This window comes from Mytilus edulis, chromosome 3, assembly GCF_963676685.1.
Source record: "Mytilus edulis chromosome 3, xbMytEdul2.2, whole genome shotgun sequence".
Classification (NCBI taxonomy): domain Eukaryota; kingdom Metazoa; phylum Mollusca; class Bivalvia; order Mytilida; family Mytilidae; genus Mytilus; species Mytilus edulis.
The window spans coordinates 11,059,593-11,084,787 of NC_092346.1; the positions used below are offsets into that span (position 1 = coordinate 11,059,593).

A 25,195-nucleotide genomic window follows, 5' to 3' on the forward strand; every position below is an offset into this window, starting at 1 on the left:
TGAGAAAATCGTCTGGTTCAATAGCGGGAATCAGCCCCTAAACCACTTTGTACATTAATATCAACTTCTAGTTTGTTCGTCTTGCAATTGTCTGGAGGTCATGTAGTTTCAGTTGGGCAAGCATATTGAAGACACACCCGTTGTAGTATGTGTCCATTAAACTGTAGATTTTATGGCTTTTGTTTCTGATGCGTAGGATGTAGCATTTTCTTTACATAGAACCGCAATCCCCAGTACATCCACAATGTACAAGCGTCTGACAAAATGATGAGGCCTTAGAAAGAGTTACTTAAAAGTTATCCTCTTTGTCCCTTCGTCATCCAATAGCGCCTGTACTGGGTAGCATATAAGCCAATTCCAAGCTCGTCCCCCTAAACACCTGCCTTATTATATTGCACGTTTTACATGCTGGACAAAACTAAACCAAGTTGAGGGAATACCCTCAATTAGTCTTCATTTTTCCGCAAATAGTTATTTTCTTGATTCGTTAACCATGTGAACCCCATCTGATAAGTTTGTGTGATCTTACAGTGAAACCTCTGTGATTTAGACTGATCAATCATCATTATTTATGTTCAAGTCACATCTTCAAACGCTATCAATGTCTCCCACGCCGTCTTTTTTTTTTTTCCTTTTCAAGCAATCAGAGAACCATATTACAACTGGTAAAGACATGGATCACAATAAGTGTTTGTAATCACTCATTGCCAGGTGCATTTGAAAGGTCATTGATATATATTTATCCAAAGCTTTTTTCCCTCTAAAACACAATCCATAGTTTGTCTACCCCTGTCACGGAATAGCGAAACTGTAATGACAGCATCAACAGTAACGACTTTTCGAATCATGACTCGTGCAATTTCGTGTTTCATTGCATCAGACACATGCACCATGATTCTATTGTCAGCCTCTTAATGTGACCATGGTGATAAACTTGAAATACATCTCGAGGTAGATAAGATATAATTTGTTATAAGAAGCAAGAGCTACATTAAGGGGAAAGGAATTCACAGAGAATCCAGAGTCAAAACAAGATGACGACAATAATAAAGAACTTTTAACTTTTCATTCGCAACAGCTTGCTAAATAGATGTTAAGGGAAAGGTAATTGTAGCAACAACTGCTCAGTATGTTCTGTGTTATCCACCACATCATGTTCACGTGAATCAAGATGCATGTGTCTGATGCAGTGAAACACAGACTTAACTGCGTCATGACGCGAACAGTCGATATTGATGTTGCTGTCATTGCGGTTTCGCTTGGCATTTCGGTGACATATATAGAGGCAGACTAACATTGGCTTACATTTGGAAGAGGGAAAAGCTTCAGATATAATATCTATCCATGACCTTTCAAATACACTAGACATTGAGAGATTACACGTTTGCTGGAAAAGGAACTGCGTTGGTGACATGGATGGTGTTTTGAGATGTGACATTTAGAATGATGATTGATCAGCCAACATCAACAGATATTGATTTGACAATGTACGATACGTCTTTTGTTGTAAGATTGAACAAACTTAGCAGATTGGGTTAACGAAGCAAGAAAAATGTGTTTTTGGAAGAGGAAATACTTATTGAGGCTATTACCACGACTCGGTCTTGTCTTTTTCAGCAAGTAAAACGTGCACTATACCATGGCGGGTGCGAATGAGTAACAACCTAACGGGTCCATCGCTTATGAATGGCGAAGGGGAAAATATGATCCATGGGAACCCTTTTGGACAACTCTTTGTGAGGCCATCTTAGCAGGAGCTTGTACATTATAGATGTAAGAAATAATACCACGATCTTTGTAAATTTGGAAAATAATTCTCCGATTGTGAATAAACACGTATTTGCGGCCATAAATAAGTCATTCTTAAGATGTTTAAGAACTTTAGTGATTTTGTTTTGTTTTAATCAATCTATCCAAAACGCTACATCGAAGATATGGATTGAGGACTCATCTTTGTAAGTTACCCCATATTGGTTTTTTGTTTACCGGAAGTGTTAACTATATATTTAAACATATAAAGCTGAATAGAATTAGTGGTTTTGAGGATGACTTAAAGCCAAAAGTTTGATGACCAGCTTAAAAAAAATTTTATTTACATTTTAAAAAAAGTTGAATATTAAAATAAAAATTATCAATATTTCTATGTCCGCCATATTTGATATCACCGGATGTAAGGTTTTTAAAAACACATGTCTTATACATTGTATATATAGAAGCACCAAAGAAAGGTTTTTGCACAATATAATGATAGTAGCAATACTTTAAAACACATTTCAATTACCCTCCCTAAAAATAAGCTTATTTTAGTACAATGTCCACCCTGTTGGATTTTACCGGGAGTAGGGTTTTTGAAGACATCTAATCTATATCATGTATCAAAAAGTAGTATATAACAAAGGTTTGTACCAAATATTATGATAGTAGCATGTTAATAACACCTTTTTACATACTAGCCTTTTATATTGGGCTAATTTAAGTATGATGTCCGCCATTTTGGGTTTTACCGAAAGTGAAACATTTTTTTTCAAATGCCTCCCTATCTAAAAATAAAAGAGAAATAGTTGAGGAAGGTCTATGCCAAATTTCATGCTTGTAGCAGGATGTGCACAATTTTTCACAAAGCCGCCGTACTACAACCTAATGCTGGGAAAATGTAAAAGTACCGTTTTCCCTGTACGAATATACAGTTAATAAATAGTAGTATACAGTGCATCAGGGCAAGCTGAAGCTTAAGCCCGCTACCGGGTACAGGATTTTCACGCTGTGTTGTAGACCCTTTAGTTGCCTTTGCATCCATTCTGCTCGTTGGTCGGGCTGTCATCTCGTTGACATGTTCCCCATTTTCATTCTTAATGAAACTACAGTAGTTGCACAACTGAAATATTGCACATTGATTAAAAATAGTCAAATAATAAGTTTGATACTCATACTTAGTTCTATTGTTCCAATCCCACTAGTAAAGTTTTATACAATACTGTTTCATATTTTATAGCTTCACGTTTACCGTTTTTTACTCGGACATAGATGATGAAGGTTATTACATAAACAGTCTTTTGTTTACAATGTGGTGTTTTGAGTGCTGTCATTTGTTTGTTTGTTTGTGTTTGTGTTTTGTTTTGCAATGGCTTTGTCCGTTTCTTTTTGAATTATGGGTTTTAATGTCTCTTTGGTATCTTTCGCCTCTATTTTACAAACAAGAACACATGTACTAAATTTATTTCAGCGTCTGACATCCGAACGCATAAAAAAGTATGTTTATATATACTGCATTTTTTTTTGAAAGATAAGATGTTATTATTCGGGGTAGTGTAGCTCCCTTAAGCTAGGTTCACACCGGCGATCAGATCAACTCGATCAAGCCCGATCAAGAAAAATTACGTGACCGGGAGACTGGTCTGACTCAATCGACAAGTATGTCCGGGATAGTCTACCTTGCTCGTCATCGATCTGACTTACTACCCGAGAGTTTTTGACATGAAAAAAACTTTCGAGTAAGGATCGAAAAGCAAGTCATTAGATACGAGATCGAGAATTCGTCGAGTAGCGGTCGAATTGATAAGGAAAGGATCGTGTAGAGATCGAGTTTGGTCGGAATACAAAAATTCTACCGATCAGTATTCAATCATTTCGACCTTTGCTTGACTAATGTCCGATCATTTCCAGACTAATTCAACCAATGCCCAATCGCTTCCAGATCACTGCGACTTCTATTTTTATTTTATCCCAGACCAACACGACCAATACCCGATTCCTTTGCGATCACATTCGACCTCTCTTCGATCTCTACTCGGCCATACACGAGGACAGAGGACTTCTACACGATTCCATAAAAGTGTGTGCAGATCTGATCAACTCTCACAACTCTGATTCCGCAAAAATATATTGGCAAAATTATTGTAAACTGTACAAAAATTCCTCCATGTACAGTACGTGTATTTACTTTTGCAAGGAGAGGTAACATTTTAAAAGAGAGGCAAAAGACACCAAAGGAACAATCAAACTCAAAGGTCGAAAACAAACCGACACAGCCATAGCGAAAAACGAAAACCGATGAGAAGACAAACATAGAAATACGAAAACCGACAAGAAGACAAAAAAAGAAAACTAAAAGCTTAGCAACACATAACCCAAACAAAACCTGGGATGTTCTTAGGTGTTCCGGAAGGGAAGGAAGTCCTGCAATTTTGGCATCGGCGTTTTTTTTCAAATATGAAAGTAATTGAGCAATAACATTCATTATGAGACTTCTGATGACTAAGTGATCTTTCAAAGTTGGTTAATAATAACATCAAGATTATATTTTATCTGTTTTATGGGCGATTTTCTGTTTTGTCTGTCCGTATTTTCCGTTTGTCCAGAAATGTTTGTAGTATAAAAAAAAGAAGATGTGGTACAATTGCCAATTAGACAGCTCGTCACAATACACCAAATGACACAGAAAATATTAATAACAACTATAGGTCACCTTACAGTCATTTTTTTTTTCATTCGAACTTTTTGACGTAATTTCACACAAGAGACGAAAGTCAAATATTTTTTATTTGGAGCGAATTTCTTTGAAGCACTAACGATACATTTACTGTTCAGCGCGAGCACGCGTTTTGATCATTTGTTTCTAACATAATTTTGCAAAGTTTGCATAAACTTTGACAAACTTTACACTCGCTGCAAATGCGTCTACAGTTTGTCATTCGTCGTTTGTTAGTTCAAACGATGCATTTTGTTCTAACTTTGGGTGCATTTCTTTCTAATACAAACGATGCAAACGGCTAAGCGCGCACATGTTTTGATCATTTGATTCTAACATACGTTTGCAAAGTTTATATAAATATCTGTTTCTATAACATCCTCTACGGAGGCTATTTCCCCCGCGTAATAAGTTCAAATAACAAACTCTCAGCTCTCACCATCTTGCCCACAAATCCAATTGCTTTATTTCTATGTAGATATTTTAAATGTATCATTTTACTCGAACCTTCTACTGAATATAACCAAATAAACGACGAATATGTCCATGGGACACTGATAATGCCCAGCTAGCATAAAAAACATTCTAAAAGGTAATTTCTCAAGAACGACCACACAAATTCGCATTTGAACTGTGTTTTATGGTAATAAGCATTGTGTATACAGCGTTTCATAAAATTTGGTTGAGGCAAATTAAAATTAGAGAACGGAAACTAATATTGTTGGGACGTACGTACGTACGCACAAGGGTAACACTTAATGCCCACTCCGAAGCAGCGGGGATTAAAATTTCGGACGTTTTTATACTCAAATTGTGCATACCCGACCAAATCCCGATTATCCTTACGACCCATATACGATCAGTTTAATCTGGTCCGGTCGAGATCAGCGTGATATCGTGAGTAGTTTATTTGGTCTAGTAAGTTGAGTAAAGATCGTGTAAAGATCGTTAATTGATCGGAATTATGGAAAAAGTATTCATTTTGTTGTCGGAATGGAATCGTGACGGAGTCGTGAATGGTAGATTTAAGGTCGTGTACAGTCGGATGGCGGTCAGGTAGAAGTCGTAAACAGGCCCAATCAAGAATTTCGTTGAGCTCGGTCTTGGAAATATAGACAATCGGGATCAACGAGTTGATCTGATCGGCAGTGTGAACCTAGCTTTACAGAAAACAACAAACACAAAGTTAAGGAATTGTTTATTCGTTCTAATTTACCCATGACGCAATACAATGACATAAAAAAAAATCAGTAAAAATTCTAATTACAGTTTCATAAAACTACATGACAGCATCCTTCCTATATTCAATTTCTTTAAGCTTCTCTAAAAATCTTCAAAATTATATACAAAATTCAACTTTAAGAAAATTTGAATTTTTGTGTATTGGAATTGTTTCACATTTTCCATATTACCAATAGAGGTCTAAACGGTATGGGTTTTGTACATTGTTGAATGGCGACGCTGACCTGTAGCTCCGTCTGTACATCTTTGACATTTCGGACCTGAGCTGAGAGCTGCCTCATTGATCATGCTTCATCTGAATTTGTTTTTATAATGAAATGGTTTATTATTGTTAATATAACGGAATTTGATGAGACTGTCACACAAAGTGAGAGGTTTAGCGCTATAAAACCAGGTTTAAACCACCATTTTCTACATTTTAACATGTCTGTACCAAGTCAGGAATATGACAGTTGTTCTCCATTAGTTTTTGATGTGTTTTTTCATTTGAATTTCGACATGATTAGCGACTTTTCGATTTTATTTTCTTCTGAGTTCAGTATTTTTCTGATTATTTTTTTTTACATGGAATATGACAATTCTTCAAACAGAAAATACATAACATTATCTTACAATGGCTTACATAACTTACAAATATGACTGATTTGTCTCACAAAAAATCAAAACCAATGAAATACTAAGTACAAATACAATCACATTAAAAATAAAAAGCAATGACATACTTATAACAAATACACATATAAAATTAACCAATGTCATTTAAATTTAGAATACAATCACAAAACAATCAAAGCCAAAGATATGCTGAGTACAAATACAATCACCAAAACAAATCAAACCAATGACATACTATGTACAAATACAAATTACAAAATGAATGGTGAATGTGTCCATGGGAAACAGATAATGTTCAAGCTTGCATATACAATTATATCTAAAGTGACATAGCTTAAGAATAGTAAAAAGCTAACCAAATTCGTACTTGAACTGAGTTGGGTAAATCGAATTGTATATAAGGTTTATAACATTTGGTTGAAGCAAACTTATATTAGTGAATGGAAAACGAATATTTCGTCAATTATTCACTTTAAAAAAAATAAAGTTACGCCACAATTATTTAAACTTGGTCTGAGTTTTACGGTAATAAACATTGTGTATAAGAATTATACCATCATTTAGTTGATGCAAACTAAAGTTAGAGAACGGACACATATTTTGGGACGGACGAACGGACGTACAGACGTACAAACTCACAAGAGAAATAATATGCCCTCTCCGTTATGAAAGTCAGAAACCATGACATAATAAGTAAAAATGCAATCTCCCTAATAAACCGTTTTTACGTTATATAGAAAATTTATCAGAATAAATGAAAGATTAACTTTTATACAATGATGATGTCGTCAACTTGGTACTGTAACATAAAAACTGAAAACAAAAGGTAGCAAAACTTTATAAATATGAAAAAATATGATCTAACAAAAACGCATTTTGCTGAAATATATAAATAAATGATCGAAAAAATAATGTAAACCAACAACATAAATATATCATTAATGGTACCAGTTTTACTGTAACAGGTATACATTTAGAAAATAAGTGTCGCTCCAGTGATACCCAGACCGAAACATTTTAAATTCCAAAAAATGATCACAATAAAAAGTATCTAAATTATTAGCCCTGACTTTACAATATGAGGATCAATTGGAACGATGGTTTCAAATAAAAGAGGATGAAACGATGATTTCGTGTGAGTATGAGGAAGCCGCTGTTATGATCCAGCCAAATAGTGTTGATGTTTATTTGGTGATGAAATGATTTTTGTTATAAAATATGACAGTTTATCCACACGAAGTCGAATTCTTAGGGGATAAGAGAAAAAATTTAAACATACAGTGGTAAAATTTCATTAATTTTCAACACTTCAAGGGTATTAGTTGAGTGTCATCAAGAATTTGTCTAGCATGCTGATGACTTCAATAACGTCATGAGATTAGGAAAATATAGCAAACATTTAAGTGTTCACATGTTTAAAAAAAATCATTAGAAAAATATTATTATACTGAAACGATACATATCTACAACTTGAGAGTCTACTTCGGCATTTTTCATAGAAACTTTTGCTTCCCAAATATATATGATGCAATTATGTCAATTTCAACATCCTAATGTTTTATCAAATAAGCTTCTTAATGTGCCATTCCAGCTCTAATATCTAATTATTTAAAAAAAAAAAAAACTAACTGATTAAAAACACTGCGAAATAATCCCATCCTCAATAATTTCAAATTTTGAGACTAACAGGAAAAAAGATATCCTAATCATTCTTAAGGTGGTACCTAACACTTTAACTAAAATTAATTTTGCTCGTTTAATTTTCTTAAAATTTTGACAAAGTATTTACTTTGACTCTTTGACAAAAATGTAAAAATTTCAAAAAATTTGAAGCAACCGTTTAATTTTAGAATAATAACTATATAGCAGTTTGACAAACACTTATTTTGATCATTGAGAAGCTTAATATTCCATCATGAACACAAGGTCATTAAAACGTTCTGCTGAGTTATCTCACTGTAGTGTTAGGTACCACCTTAAAAACAAATCGCTAAATTAATGAATGAATATCATCAAAATAAGTAAGTTTTCAACATGCCTTTTAATTGAAACATTCCTTATATATCCATATATGATCCAGCTATTTTAAAAAGGGGGATCCCAACCAAAGATAAAAGAGGGGTTCTAACTATATGTCCCCTTTCAAAGGCATTGATCGTTCCACCCTCGGACCCCCTCTAGAACCGTCACTGTTTATATAATAATAAGCTTATAGTTGAAACAAGTTTCTTTTGATAACCTTTGTGAATACAATGGTATACAGAAAACAATAACAACAAAGTTACCCTCTGTCACAACAATTGTGAAACATGAGGTTTACATAGAAATATTTAAATATGTACCGGATTGTCTTTATGGTAAAAAGTTTTTGATAGCAAAGTAATATTTTGATGAATTGATGTTCCCTTCTCTCAAATCTAAATAGAACGCTTTGCTTTCATGTACAACACATGTTAGTTAAGAGATATGAAGTTTCATATTTATGACTTGGTGTTGATCTTTCGTTACAGTATTCACTAATGTGTCATACATGTGTTAATCATTACAAATGATAAAAAGGGGTTATTACAAGTTTACCACTCATGAAAAAAAAGATTGGAGGACATTTTCTATTCCCTGTCTTAAATTCTTCGGTATACTCTTATATTACCGTTGTTTTCCAGTCGTTGAATTTTCTTTCGTGTTCGTTTATTTTTTGTTTCACATTTTATAATATGTGATACTAAACAGTTATATAAAAATTGATTAATTTCATTTTTTCATATCGTATTTTCCTTATAATTATTGTTTCCGCTATTAAATGTAATGTACACTATTATAAGGTGACATTCCACTGTAATCCAGTTAATTACAAAGGCATTGCTCGTCTGATATTTGCTTGCGTTCGTCCTTTTGTACGTTCCGGATCAGGTTAAATACATTCTGGTGAGGTAGTTTATCATTAAGTAGCGGTGACATCACTCGAGTGACATCAGCATGAACTTGTTTCATATGTTTGTTAAAATATGAAATATTGTAGCAATATATCAAAATAAATTTTGAGCCATGTTTTATGATACACTGAATATAGATATGAGAGAAGACTATCAGTACAACAACGTAGAGATATTTTGGTTAATGGAGATTAAAATGCAGTTGTCGTCACATCAATTTGAACTTTAATCTACATGCTCTTTGCTAACTTTTAAAATTTCAATCTTCTTTCGATATTGTCCCCAATTTAACCATTCACTGAAGATTGTTGCTGCGCATGTACTAATAGCGTCAAAAAAATATCTCAGAAACAAAGATGTGTGGCAATAAGTGAAAATTAGTCTGTTATGTCAATCATTCTTTTCAAACGAGAACTTACTTTTAGCCATCCATTTTCACGTGCTCTTTTGTACATTCCTTCTATATCAATTGTTGAGTGGTTAATGTCACAAAGCAAAGTCAGAACTAAATTTTCATTTAAATGACTTTTACATGCTTCTTCTATCGCAGTATCGAAGTTAAAATGTCTGCGATCAACCTTTGGAATCAGTAACTCAACAATATCTGGCTCCCCACCGCGACATGCCTCTTTCATCGCACTAGTAAAATCAAACAGAGAATTATCAACTCGTTCTAATAGCAAAGAAACTATTTCTTCCCACCCTTTCTGACATGAGATTATCATAGCAGTTTGTACAGCTAGGAAATTGACATCTACATGATCAAGAAGCATTTCAACAATTTCATTCACACCACTGTTACAAGCATTTTTCATTGCATCTTCCATGATGTTTTTGTTATGTTTGCACATGTCTAAAACCAATCTTACAATTCCCGACCAACTATGCTTGCATGCATTTTTGATAATGATATCGTTATGTGATTGTGCTAAGTCAAAGTTTTCGATTAAAAATTCCATTACACCTGCGTTGCCACAGTTGATACACAATTTATCTATCAATTTGTCTACATCAAAGTGTTTGGCGCCATATTTGGAAAATAATATTTCAATTATTTCAAGTCTACCTTGTAAACACGCTTCCAGCATACATTCGTTTAAATCAAACGACGTATCTTTTGAATTGTCAAACGACCAGTTAATAATGTCCTTCCATCCGTACCCACACGCTTTCTCCAATACTAATTTAGTATCGAGCAATTTAGAATCGACATTTTTAAGGAGAAAATTAACAATGTCATATCGACCATATACACAAGCTTCGTCCATTGCAGTCCTTATATCAATGTTTTTTATTTCAAATTTTGACCATAGCAGCTTAACGATTTTTAACCACCCATAGCCACACGATTCTACCATCACTGTTTGTACATCAACATTTTTTAATGCTATCTTTTGTAGTAACCAGTCAACTATTTCAAGTTTTCCAGATTTGCAAGCCGTGTTAACGATATCTCTCATATTAAACATGCTTGGTTTAGTGTTGTACCACAGCCGTTGTACCATATCTAACTGTCCTATACTACTTACAGCTTCCACAACAACAGACAAATCATTTCGATCAAGTTTTTTTATCATACGATGATTTACCATAAAACGAACAAGGTTTTCGTGATCAGTTTTATCTTTTTTATTTGATTTATTTTTTGTAGCTTTGATAGTGTCAATCAACGTATCTTTATATTCCAATGGTTGAATATCAGTATTTGTCAACAACCACTCTACTACATTTTTGTTACAGTGAACACATGCTTCTGTCAGTACTAGTTTACAGTTTTCTGGTGTATTCATGCTTGGTTGTCCTAAAAGCAATGAAATTACCTTATGCCCTTCCTTATCCTTTCGACAAGCATGAACCAAAGCTTTGGATGTATCCAACATGTGTTCATCCATGTTTTTAAGTAGATATGAAAGTAATTCCTTATTACAATTATAACATGCATTGTTCCATGCGTTTTTTACATTAAATAACTTTTTTTCTATGTTAGTCCAGAGCCATTCGACAACAGCAATATTGTCATAACGGCAAGCATTATTCATTGCACTTTCCATATCTACCATGGTATTCGGAAGATTTTCCCAGAGCCATTTAACTACTTTTACAGAATTTGTTTTCGAACTGCGACATGCTTTATTCATTGCAGACCTACTATCGAAATACTCTTCATACTTCATAGTTCCGCAAACATGTTTTATTATCGGGAGATTGCCAACTCGGCAAGCTTCGTTCATCACATATTTCACGTCCAATAAGGAATGATCTTTTGCTTGTAATAACCAGATTATTATTTCAGTGAGGTTCAGCCGAAAAGCTTGATCAATCACTATTCCTAAATCAAACAGTTTATAACTAACGTTTGCTATAAGAAATTTGAAAATTTGTTGATTTCTTTCTGTAAAATGACTAAATAAACCACTAATTGCAGTGTTAAAATCAAATAAACGATGATCAATTCTGTCAATTAACCATGTTACAATTTTCAACAGACCCACATAACAAGCTTTGTTCATATTTATCTCCATGTCTAATTCGTCAACGACACATTTCTGGAGAAGAAGCTGTATAAGTTCTTCTTTATATAGACAACTACTGTTAAATGTGTTGCACATTGCCATTTTCAAGTCGAATATGGAATGATCTTTATTGTCTAACAGCCAAGTAACGGTATCAAAACACCCAAAACTACATGCTTCGTTCATTATGTCTTTTAAATCGACATTTTCACCATTTATATCTGTGATAAATTTCTGTATCAACGTCAGGCCTTCGTTGTTTTTAACCATATGCATGTAACCATGTTTCAAGGAGATCCTATGGATAATGGCTTTAGAAACACTATGCGTGGAATTATCAAAACGTTCTAAGCACCATGTAACAATGAAAGGCAAAGCCAACTTATATGGCATGTTCTCCAGTATTTTATCATCAATCAGATCTTTATTTACTTTCCAAAATAAATATTTGATTATTTCTTCATTTCTATCATTAAAAATACTGTTCTCTAATACTCTTATCATCATGGTCATTGCACCCGTTATATCAAGCAATGTGTTATCACAATTTTCAACCAGATATGTTATTATTCTTGATTCTCCCCACTCGCATGCCTTTCTCATTGCGTCACCAAGATCAAACAATGCATGATCATAATTCGTTAACAACCATGTAACTGTATCTAATGAACGATCATTGCATGCTTTGTTGAGTACTTCCTTGAAGTTTATTAATGAACGATTAACGTTTTCTAGAAACAACTTAATCAAATGTTTGTAATTTTCCATGCTGAATCTATGAACAATAACTGCATTCATCGCTCCATTGACATCTAAATTTGTATGATCGATATTTTCTAAGAGTAATGTAACCATATCTAATGATCCATTTTGACTTGCTTCCTTCAATATAATGGGTAGGTCGAGTAAGGAATGATTTACCTTTTCGAGAAACAGTTTGACTACAAATGTGTACCTTTCTCTGTCTTCACAAATGTTCTGTTCGTCAAACATGACAATTCTATTATTTACATGACGCATTGCTTTTTTTACATCTAATATGTTATGATCTGTTTTTTCTAACAATAATGTTATAACATCTATTGAGCCATAAATACATGCAAGGAACACTACTATCTTTAAGTCAAGACAGTCGTGATTAACTTTCTCGAAAATAAGTTCGATCAAAACTTTATTATTACATGTATTATCCCTTTCATCAATATTCCTTTTGTCGAAATATTGCTCATATTTTATTTTTAATGCTTCTTGTACATCTAACATTTTATGATCTGTGTTTTCTAACAATAATGTGACAATATCTAATGAACAATAACGACATGCACAGTCCAATACCTGTTGTAAGTCAAGAGAGTCCTGATTAACTTTATCAAGAATAAGTTTGATCAACTGTTCATATTTGTCTCTTCTATCACTTATTTCCTCGTCGTCGTCGTCGTCGTAGTGGATGTCGCTATGTTTCCATTTGACACATACAATGTTTATCGCTTCTTTTCCATTTAAAATTTTATGATCTTTTTTTTCTAACAATAATGTGACAATATCTAAAAAATCACAACGACACGCATGGATCAATATATTCTGTAAGTCAAGAGAGTCATGATTAACCTTATCAAGAATTTGTTTCATCAATTGTTCATATTTGCCACTGTTATCACTTCTGTCCTCGTAGTGGTAGAGCTTGACATAATTGCACATGTGAAATATAATGTTAATCGCTTCTTTTACATCAAACATTTTATGATCTGTGTTTTCTAACAATAATGTGACAATATCTAATGAACAACAACGACTTGCACAGTCCAATACCTGCTGTAAGTCAAGAGAGTCCTGATTAACTTTATCAAGAATAAGTTTGATCAACTGTTCATATTTGTCTCTTCTATCACTTAATTCCTCGTCGTCGTCGTGGTAACGCAGGTTGATAGAAACCATTTTGTCACATATAATGTTCATCGTTTCTTTTACATCTAACATTTTATGATCTGTGTTTTCTAACAATAATGTGACAACACCTAATGAACAATTGAAACACGCACGTTTTAATACCTGTTGTAAGTCAAAACAGTCATGATTAACTTTATTAAGAATAAGTTTGATCAATTGTTCATATTTGTCGCTTCTAAAACGGCTTTCCTCGTCTTCGTAGCAGTACTGGTGGTCGAAAGAATAGTCACATATAATGTTCATCGCTTCTTTTACATCTAACATTTTATGATCTGTATTTTCTAACAATAATGTGACAATATCTAATGAACAACAACAACACGCAAGATTCAATAATATGTGTAAGTCAAGAGAGTCGTGTTTAACTTTTTCTATAATTAGTTTTATCAATTGTTCGTACTGATCCCGTCTGTTTTCAGTTTCTTCAATGGTGGAGTAAGAGTAGTTCTGCTCCCATGCTTCATATAATATATTCGTTGCTCTCTTGATATCTAACATTTTATGATCGGTATTTTGTAAAATAACTGTAACAAAATCTAGTAAACCATAACGACAGGAAAGGTTTAATGCAATTGTCATGTCAAGGGATTCATGATTAACTTTATCAAGAATAAGTTTGATCAAACTTTTGTTTCTATCTCTTCTATCTTTATGTTCCTCGTGGAAGTCTAAGTTCATGTCGACATAATAGTATTTGAAGTTATTCAGTTCGTCATGTAAAATGTTCATTGCTGCCTTAACATCTAACTTGTTATGATCGTTTTTTTCTAATACCAATGTAAGAACATCCAATGACCCAATTTTACATGCTTTGATTAAGATATTCTGTAAGTAAAGTGAGTTATGGTTAACTTTTTCAAGAATAAGTTTCATCACAGGTTCGTACCTATTTCTTCCGTTAATACACTTCTTGTCGGAATACATCCATGAGTCATACGCTTTTTTCATTGCTTCATTTACATCTAACCTTTCATGATCTGTATTTTGTAACAATAGTTTGACAATATTAAAAGAACCATACTGGCATGCCTGATTCAATACTTTCTTTAAGTCAAGAGAGTCAAAGTTTACTTTTTCTATCATCAATTTGATCAAAGGTTCGTACTTATCCCTTCGTTCATTAATTCTCAATTCGTCGAGGGTGTCGTCATACATCCAAGAGATGTACAATATGTCCAATGCTTTCTTTACATTTATTTTTTTATGATCCGTATTTTCTAATACTAATAGGAAAACATCTAAAGCTGCATAATGGCATGCTTGGTTGAATACATTCTTCAGATTAAGTAAGTTGTGGTTTACTTTCTCAAGAATCATTTTTATTAAAGGTTCGTACTTAACCCTTCTATAATTTATTTCGATGTCGTCGTTGTAGGGTTCGTCAAACATCCATTTGATGTATACTGAATTCATTGCTTTATCTACATCTAACAGTGTGTGATCTGCATTTCCTAAGACCCAATCAACAATGTCATACCAACACTGCTTACATCCTATTGTTAATAGGTATGTCATATCAATCAGCTTATGGTCTGTATTACCTTTCAAAAGAGTTATCAGAGAAGCATTCAAATCATCACAATCTGTATGGATAGCTTTATCAAATGCAGTTGGCATGTCAAACAAGCTATTTTCGATATTAGATAACATCCATTCGACCAATTCAAAATGGCTTCGGCTACAAGCTGTGTTCATTGCCTCTTTCATATCTAGTTGCTTGTGATCATTTTTTTCGCAGATTAATTGTACTAAATCTAATAGTCCCCACCAGCAACACTCATTGATTATTTCATCAACATTAACTGTGTTATGAATTGGATATTGAAGAAAAAGTCTAACCAATTTTTTATCAGGTCCTGCAAATTCTGTATGTAATGCAGTATGCATAGCTGTATTCATATCTAACGATGAATGTTCCACATTGTCTAATAACCACTTCACAATATGAGTCCATCCATACTTACAGGATTTTCTCATAACGTGATGCACATCATACAATCTATGATCTACGTTGAACAAGAAAAACTTTAACAGTTCCATCTTTTCTAAAATACAAACCGTTTTAACTGCATCTCGCAAGTTTAATTTGTCATGATCAGCAACAGACAACAAAATTTTTATAAGTTCTAACTGTTTGTTTTTACATGCATCTCGAAGAAAAGTGTTAAGATTTTCTTTACTGTTTTTCAATAATATCTTAAGTTCGTCATATCTTCTTTCTGTAAAAGCTTTTTCAATGATGATCATCATGTTGATTTGTTTTAAATCAACATTTGAACAAATCCATTGTATTAATTCAATCTTGTCTCCTTGCCAATTACTGCTCACCAAAGACATCAGGATCAACATGACATCCAATGGACCAAGATCAATATTATCAATCAAGTACTTTACTACTTCGATGTCCTCGATCATGCAAGCCAGATTTGACATTTCAAATGTGTTTAATTTGTTCTTTTCTACATTTTCCCCCATCCATTTTATTAAACTCTCTATACTGCTTCTTCCTTCTTTATATAGTTTATTGAACACTAGTTTAATGTCCAACACGCAGTTATTCACATTTTTGAGTAAGAACTTTAAATCTTTCTTACATCCAACTTCAAGAACTTCATTTGTAATTTGTTTCATATCAAATAATTGGAGGTCAATATTATTTATCAACCATTTTGAGACAGACTCGTCTGAATCATTCCAAACATTATTTATTGCTGCAACAAATGCTGCTGTAATGTCAAGCTGATTGTGGTTTATTGTTTCACATATAAACTGTACAATATCCAGTCTTTTGAATTCGCATGCCCTTTTCAGTAATTGGTTCATATCAAATATTCTTCGATCAATGTTGTTTAACATCCATTTCATCGTTGTCATTGGACAACGAGAACACACCCTATTGATACTGCTTCTTATGTATTCTGTCATCTCAGACATATTTAAATTTGTAACTGATGCCCACATTTTGTCTAGCATGTTTTCATTGTTTTCCAAATCACACACATTTAAAAAGGCATCTAACAAAGATGATTTACAGACAAACTCAATATCTTCTTCGCTTTTTGAGTTAAGCATTAAAGTTATGTGATCAACCAATAGAGTGATACTTTCATTCAGTTTGTTTTGTTGTGTAATGCGCTCTAAAAGAAGTGCTGGTATATACAGATGACATAATTTGCACTCACCACCATATGTTACAAATGTTTGCAAATCGTAGTCTGGCTCAAAGTAAGCACGGTGTGCTTTTTCAATAAAATGTTTTAAAAACATCTCATCGTTTTCTTTGATTATCTGTGATTCGCACAACAACTGAAAATTTAATGGAAGTGATTTATTAAAATATTCTGACTGTATTATTTCTATTATTCGAACTGCAAGCATGGGATAATATTTGGTGGATATTTTCATTACTATCTCCGCTTCTCTCGGTTCATACTTCTGAAGTCGCACCATCTCTCTAATAAAATCAAAGCTTAGTCTTGACAAAATTAATCCCGGATCTACTCTGTTATATGATATTAGAATACTCTCAAATATTGTTTGATGCTGGAGGTGATAAGTGCCATCATTATAGTGAAAAATCAGATATCTTCCTATCATTTCACTTGCGGCATCTGTGATATGGCATACTGGTAACTTTTTATTGGAAATCCCATAGCACGACTCCAAGATCTCAATACAAATTTTCAACTCTATATCATCTGGATCAAGAAAATCTTCATTCAAAAGGATGTAAACTAATGTCACATAAGACATTCGATCATGCTCGTTGTGTTTGCCATTTTTCCTTAGTTTTTCGATTTCTTCAAATAAATACTTTGATGGGTGTTTAAAAAAACTTAAACCAAGACGAGTTAATTTCCTGTTACCCGTAAATAGTGAGCAGGCTTCGGGGAATCCCAAAAGCGGTTCTGATTCAACTATGTTGTGGAATGTTACCCGATTGACAGTGGCAGTAATTAGAGGATCCAATATTACTTCTTTAAAATAATTTTCAGGATCATTATATTCAAGAAGCTGAAAGTTATGGGCAGCAAAATATTTTAAAAGGAGAGATTCTTTTTCATTTTTTTTTCATTTTGAATGTTTCTGAACTTAGATCAACTTCGCATTTACCATGAAAAATTTTGTGTGAATTTAAAATCCATTGACAAGACATTCTAATAGTATCTCTTACAGTTAAGATCACCTTAATGTTGCCTTTAATAGTACATGCATGTATTCTATCAATAATTTGGACATCGGTATTTTCTGCAAACTTTGTATTCGTTCTACCAAAAATATCTTCAAACAATATGACTAGCTTTTCTTCTTCAGTCACAACATCTGCGAAATCATGTAACTCTGTAAGTTTAATTGTTTTGAATTCAGGATTTTTGACTTGGAACTGTAAGAGTATTTCTAAACTGTTTCTACTTTTTCCTGTACCAGCTGCCCCTGTTAGCACAAGAAGTGAGTTCGTTTCAAGTAGTTTGATACAAGCCTGTACAGCAGGTGTCTCCACAAAGGTACCTTCCTTCAAGTGTCCATCAATTTCTGTTTTTGTTAAACCTAGAATATATATAAAAACAATTATGGTTTCATGTCCTTGAATTTGGTCATCTTTTAGTAAGTTAGATTTCGAAAACTGTTTGCAATTTACATACCAAAAAGTAAAATAACAAAAATACTGAAATCCGAGGAAAATTCAAAACGGAAGGTCCCTCATCAAATTGCAAAATCAAATGATAAAACACTTCAAACGAATGGACAACAACTGTTTTATACCTGACTTGGTACAGGCATTTTAAAATGTAGAAAATGGTGGATTGAACCTGGGTTAATAGCGCTAAACCTCTCACTTGTATGACAGTCGCATCAAATTCCATTATATTTACAACGATGCGTGCACAAAACAGACATAATAGGTAAAATTGTCAAAATAAGGGTACAGCAGTCATCACTGTGTCACTCTATCAATTAGAACAAAAACAAACAAATATTTAACAAAGAATTACAAAAAGCATCTATCAAATGTAACAACCACATTCATAGCATTCTTATATACGTATTTTAAATCAACCTATAAAGAATTAAAATACGTGAAGCCCTGTGACTGCATTCACATCAACTCAGAGAAGCCGAAGCCAGTGTAGAGTCGCGTGTTTGACGTCAGAATGTAAACGTCACACAGGAAGAAATATAAATTAATTGTGTCGTTCAAAGTATTTTCAAAATTATAATTTCACATGGGGAATGGTGTTATACAGGGTTGAAAAATCAAATGTTTTGTTAGAACTAATTACAGAAAAAACTGAGATTTAAAATTATCCAGAAGTTCTTCAGAATTTTTAAAAATCCACATATGGTTAATGCCACTACGGGAGTAAAATAATTTTGTCGTTCAAAGTATTTTCAAAATTATAAAAGAACAATAACATAATGGCATCAGAATAGAACAATAACATAATGGCATTAGAATAGAACAATAACATAATTGCGGGATCTTTAAAAGTACAGATCCACGTCATATGTGCCAAAGAAACACAAAAAGTCACACGTTCAAAACACACCTGCAAAAATGAAAGATAATACAAACAACACATTGACGGGATGTATAAGTACCGAGCCACGTCAAATGGATATCACAGAAAACAGACCAAACAGTAAAAGTAATATTAATCTTGCATAGAATATAAAAATGTATGGGGAATGTGTCCATGGGACACAGATGATGCCTCCGCTTGTATATCTTTTAAAGCTATACTTTAACATTACTTAAGAACGGTAAAAGTGACGCTACCCAAATTTGTACTTGATCTGTGTTTTATGGTAAAAGGTATTGTATAAGTTTCATAACATTTAGTTAAGACAATCTTAAGTTAGAAAACGCAAACAAATTATTGAGCAATTTTTTCATTTGTAAAGGGGAATACATATCTGTAACTCTAGAACCGTAAAAGTGACACCACAAAATTCCACCTTGATGTGTACTTTGTGGTAATGAGTATTGTGTACTGCAGAGGGATAACATTACTCTCAATCGCAAGTAAAGTGTTTTGCAGAATACTGTTACACAGGATAGACTCCAAACTGGATGACAGGTTGAGACATGAACAAGCTGGTTTAAGAAAAGAGAAAGAATGCATTGATCAGATATTTGCTCTTAAAAACATCATTGAACAGTATATTGAAAGATAAGTATATAATGGAAGCACCTCTATATATCAACTTTATCAATTTCAAGAAGGCATACAACAGTTTACACAGAGAGACTCTTTGGACAATCAATATATCATACGGAGTACTACAAAAGACCGTCACAATGATAAAATGCTTTTATACCAACTTTGAATGTGCTGAGATACTAAACAATAAAGGGCTGCGCTTTAGCGCATGATACGCCCTTTGCTCTTTTAACTTGTCTTTTATGCTTTAAATGTATTGTCCCAAAATTGGAAAATTCCCCTTTTTTAAGCATAAAAATTCATAACACAGAAATGTAAAATCTGAAATTTATAAAAGTTGAAAGGGAGCTTACATCAATAGATATAAACAGTTCACCAAAGTTTCATGGACATTGGTGAAAGCCTTTTTGAGTTATTGTCCGAAGTGTTAAAAATCCCCCTTTTTTTATGAATAAAGCCCCATAAATCCAAAACTTAAAATCTGAAATTAATAAAAATTGAAAGGGAGCTTACATCAATAGATATAAACAATTCACCAAAGTTTCATGGACATTGGTGAAAGCCTTTTTGAGTTATTGTCCGAAGTGTTAAAAATCCCCCTTTTTTTATGAATAAAGCCCCATAAATCCAAAACTTAAAATCTGAAATTAATAAAAATTTAAAGGGAGCTTATATCAATAGATATTAACAATTCACCAAAGTTTCATGGACATTGGTGAAAGCCTTTTTGAGTTATTGTCCGAAGTGTTAAAAATCCCCCTTTTTTTATGAATAAAGCCCCATAAATCCAAAACTTAAAATCTGAAATTAAAAAAAACCGAAAGGGAGCTTACATCAATAGATATAAACAATTCACCAAAGTTTCATGGACATTGGTGAAAGCCTTTTTGAGTTATTGTCCGAAGTGTTGAAAATCCCCCCTTTTTTATGAATAAAGCCCCATAAATCCAAAACTTAAAATCTGAAATTAAAAAAAAACGAAAGGGAGCTTACGTCAATAGATATAAACAATTCACCAAAGTTTCATGGACATTGGTGAAAGCCTTTTTGAGTTATTGTCCGAAGTGTTGAAAATCCCCCCTTTTTTATGAATAAAGCCCCATAAATCCAAAACTTAAAATCTGAAATTAAAAAAAACGAAAGGGAGCTTACGTCAATAGATATAAACAATTCACCAAAGTTTCTTGGAAATTGGTGAAAGTGTTATTGAGTTATTGTCCGAAGTGTGGACGACGGACGGACAGACGGACGGACGGACGGACAATGGTATACCATAATACGTCCCGTCCCGGGCGTATAAAAAGGAAACTGACTGAAGTAAAATCTGGAGTACGACAGGGCTGCAACGTTACCAATATTAGTCCTGGTTGCTATTGACTGGGTGATGCGGTTGATCTCAAGCGTCAAGAAAAGAGGCATCACATGGTCAATGTTTACAACGTGGAGGACCTTAACTTTGCTGATGATATAGCACTCCTGTCATCAAAACAAGACAATATGCAGGATAGGACAGATCGCTCAGCCATTTTGCAATCCAAACTGGACTAGAATAGAACGCAAAAAAGACTCAAGAAATGCGACTAAACACAACATCAAACTTAAGACTAAAAGTTGAGGGCACAGACATCCAACAAGTAGATAAATGTACTTATCTAGGAACTGTCATTAAAGGGATAATTCGCGATTTTTCACTTTTCATCTTATTATATATGTTTATAATACCATAAAAAACATATTCCCCAAGTTTTATTTTGATATGAAAAGTAATAAAAAAGAAAATTGGGAATTATTAATTTTATTTCTTCAAACTTCCTGACTTATGTGACGTAGTTTAAGTCTTTATGCATGCCGGGAGTGAAATTAATCTCATTTAAGTCTTGTTCGTTAACCATCTAATAACCTATTTAAAGCGCATCGACGACTTTTGGTGTAGCTATTAACCAACGAAAAGTAAGTGATAGCCATTCAACTTTTAAAATTAGATTGTAGGATTTATGTGTGGATTTTTTTATACAAATTTTAGTAATTAAAGTAAATAATACAATAGAACATATTTATGATTTTTTTCTAAAAATACTTTAAACAAACATATGAAAGAGGGACGAAAGATACCAAAGGGACAGTCAAACTCATAAATCTAAAACAAACTGACAACGCCACGGCTAAAAATGAAACACAGCTTGGAAAACTAAAGAATAAACAACACGAACCCCACCAAAAAACTAGGGGTGATCTCACATGATCGATAGTGTATTAAAAAATACATGTTTGTATTCGAACTTTTTGCTTCATTCCAGCAAACATTTTCACTTGCTTGTACTGTGGAAATAAAATGTGTATCAATTTGTGACACTTAGTGAATGTTGAATGCGTAGTTAAAATCAAGGTAATTAAAAGATTAGCATTATGTAATTCTAATCTTTTGATCTTCATTCAGTGACATCTAGGCGTCACTGTTCACCATTTCAGATGTGAACAACATTTCGTATGAATGATATACGGGAGTCAGTTAAAGTTTTAGACACAGAAATGTAAGAAAAAGAATTAAAATTAATTTACGGGAGTAATAATGTCGCACAATAACTGGATAGCTGTTATATATTTTTATATATTTTGCATAAGCTCACTTTTAAATGAATTAGGACTTCTAATTACTTTTGTAACGATAAAATACTGAATTATTTTAATTGAATAAATTTATAAATAAAAATAGCCTTCTAAACACGAGTGTATGAACTAAAAATCGTACTTTTTTAAATTAGAATCGGCAACCTTTAATATTTCAAACACATCATTAACAATTGCAATTATATAATTTAGTCCATCCAAAGCGATCTTTATTTACCTATTTAGGAATTAATGTTCTCATCAAAATAGTTTAAATCTCACAACGCATGAATACTTCAGCTATTTGAAAAAAAATGATGCTTTAAAAAATTGACAGGAAATTTAAGGATCTTCATGGAATGGAATCGAAAAATTACGAATAGATATTCTTTTCAAGTGTGAAAAAGGTCAACCAAATGTTATTATAAGTCTGTTCAACTGGCAAGAATACCCCTAAAGCGGACAAGCAGTTTATTCTTTAAATTGCTGTCATTGAATATCAAGAAAGAAAATAAATCCCGAAATTGATTTGAAACTTTAATACTCAATAGTTTTCCTAGAAAATATTCACATCCCTTGGGGATTATTAATGTACGTCTAGTTGCATATATATTACATGAGTGTCGGAACAATTGTGATGATGACGAATTTCTTCCTTTTTTCGAGAACAATCTAATTGATAAATAAATCTGTGATTTTACTATGTTCATAGCTTCGATGAACCAAACCAAGTTATATATCGACCTGTATTTAAATCAAATTGGTTCTCTTCTTCTTCTTCTTCTTCTGGTATACAATAGTCTATCGAATTCGTTGATTACATGCTGTTGGCATACGTAGACATGTCTATTTACAAAACTTTTACCCAAATTTACACAAAATGTATGTTTCTTTCTTATGTTCAATGTATACATGTGTATATTTTAAATTGCGCTTTAGTTCCGTAACTTTCTATCCAGGCGTATAAACGAATCGTGTGTACATTTTTTTAAATCAATATTTCTGGTATGTTCCAATCTGTCCTTTACTATTGACAACGAGTATATATTACATTTTCCCAAATTAACCCTTGGAAAAAATATGAAAATAGATTTTTATTTCTTCAAATCTTTTTTTTTTTTTTTTGGTATTATTTATATTTTTATAAATAATATTCTTTACACCAGAAATGTTATTTATAAAAGAGGGACGAAAGATACCAAAGGGACAGTCAAACTCATAAATCTAAAACAAACTGACAAAGCCATGGCTAAAAATGAAAAAGACAAACAGAAAAACAAGAGTACACATGACACAACATAGAAAACTAAAGAATAAACAACACGAACCCCACCAAAAACTAGGGGTGATCTCAGGTGCTCCGGAAGGGTAAGCAGATCCTGCTCCACATGTGGCACCCGTCGTGTTGCTTATGTGATTACAAATCCGATAAATAGTCTAATTCGGTAGGTCACATTCATGAAAGGGAAGGGGATTGTAGTTACGACGTAAGGAACATATCCGATATCATTTGTGAAACGGTTATTCCATAACGGTCAACCAACTCGTGATGGCGTCCGTAAAATTTACGAAGGGATGATTTCAACTTCACCATTTGGAACTCTTGGTTTAATAGCTTCCTTGTAAGCAGCAACCCTCTATCAAGAAAATCATGATAGGAAATGCATGCACGGGAATATCGTATCAATTGGGAGATATATACCCCGTATGCAGGTGCTGTTGGAATGTTGCTTCTTAGAAATGGAAAGTTCACAATTGGAAAGCTGAAATCATCTCTTTTGTCGTAAAGTTTTGTTTTCAACCGACCCTCATTGTCAATTTCTAGATGTAAGTCAAGATATGAAGCCGACTTAACTGTATCTGTAGTATCCTTTATCTCTAGTTCGATAGGATAGATGCGTTCCACATAGTCACCAAATTTTGAATTGTTTAGTGAAAGAACATCATCTATATAGCGGAAAGTAGAGTTAAAGGATATTGCTAACTTCTTATCTTTCTTCCTAAGAAGTTCCTGCATGAAGTCAGCCTCATAATAATAAAGAAACAAGTCGGCAAGTAGAGGGGCACAGTTTGTTCCCATTGGAATGCCGACAGTCTGCTGAAAAACACGTCCTCCGAAAGTAACAAATATGTTGTCAATTAAGAAATCAAGCATCTTGATAATATCAGTTTCAGAGAATGTTTTGTTTGAATCAGAGTGATTCTTTACAAAGTAGGATTTATCCCTCCCTAAGACAAGATACTTGTATCTACGTTGGCCATTCTTTTTTATGAAGCAAAGCAAAACCAACTCTTTCAATTTGTCTTTTAGTTTGGAATGTGGAATACTTGTGTAAAGAGTAGAAAAGTCAAATGTTTTAATACTGTTACAAGATGAAAGAGAGTTAGATTGTATGTACTCTAAAAGATCTTTGGAATTTTTAAGTATCCACATATGATTCACGCCACCTCTAGAATAGGCAGTTTCACAATAACTTTGAAGCCCGTCTTTAATTGCTGATAAAATAGATGTTAATAATTTAGAAAGAGGTTTCGTGGAGCACTTGGAAAACCCAGCAATATACCGTTGTTTGTAAGGACACTTATGTAGTTTAGGTATCCAATACAGTGATGGAAGATCCAGTTCTTCATCTTTGGTTGAAATTCCAAAGGAACATAGAACAGACCTATGATTATCCAGGATTTCCTCTTTGGTAAGTGTCGTGA

At 33.2% G+C, this 25,195-nt stretch overlaps 1 protein-coding gene across 1 annotated transcript in view; it reads right to left on the bottom strand.

The window, feature by feature from the left end:
- Positions 1-16,166: 16,166 nt before the first annotated feature.
- Positions 16,167-25,195, bottom strand: part of LOC139515800 (uncharacterized) — a 50,851-nt gene continuing 41,822 nt past the window's right edge. The window contains exon 5 of the mRNA XM_071305498.1: positions 16,167-18,266. Coding sequence (XP_071161599.1) covers positions 17,779-18,266 — 488 coding nt within the window. The 3' untranslated portion in view covers positions 16,167-17,778. The remainder of the gene's footprint in view (positions 18,267-25,195) is intronic.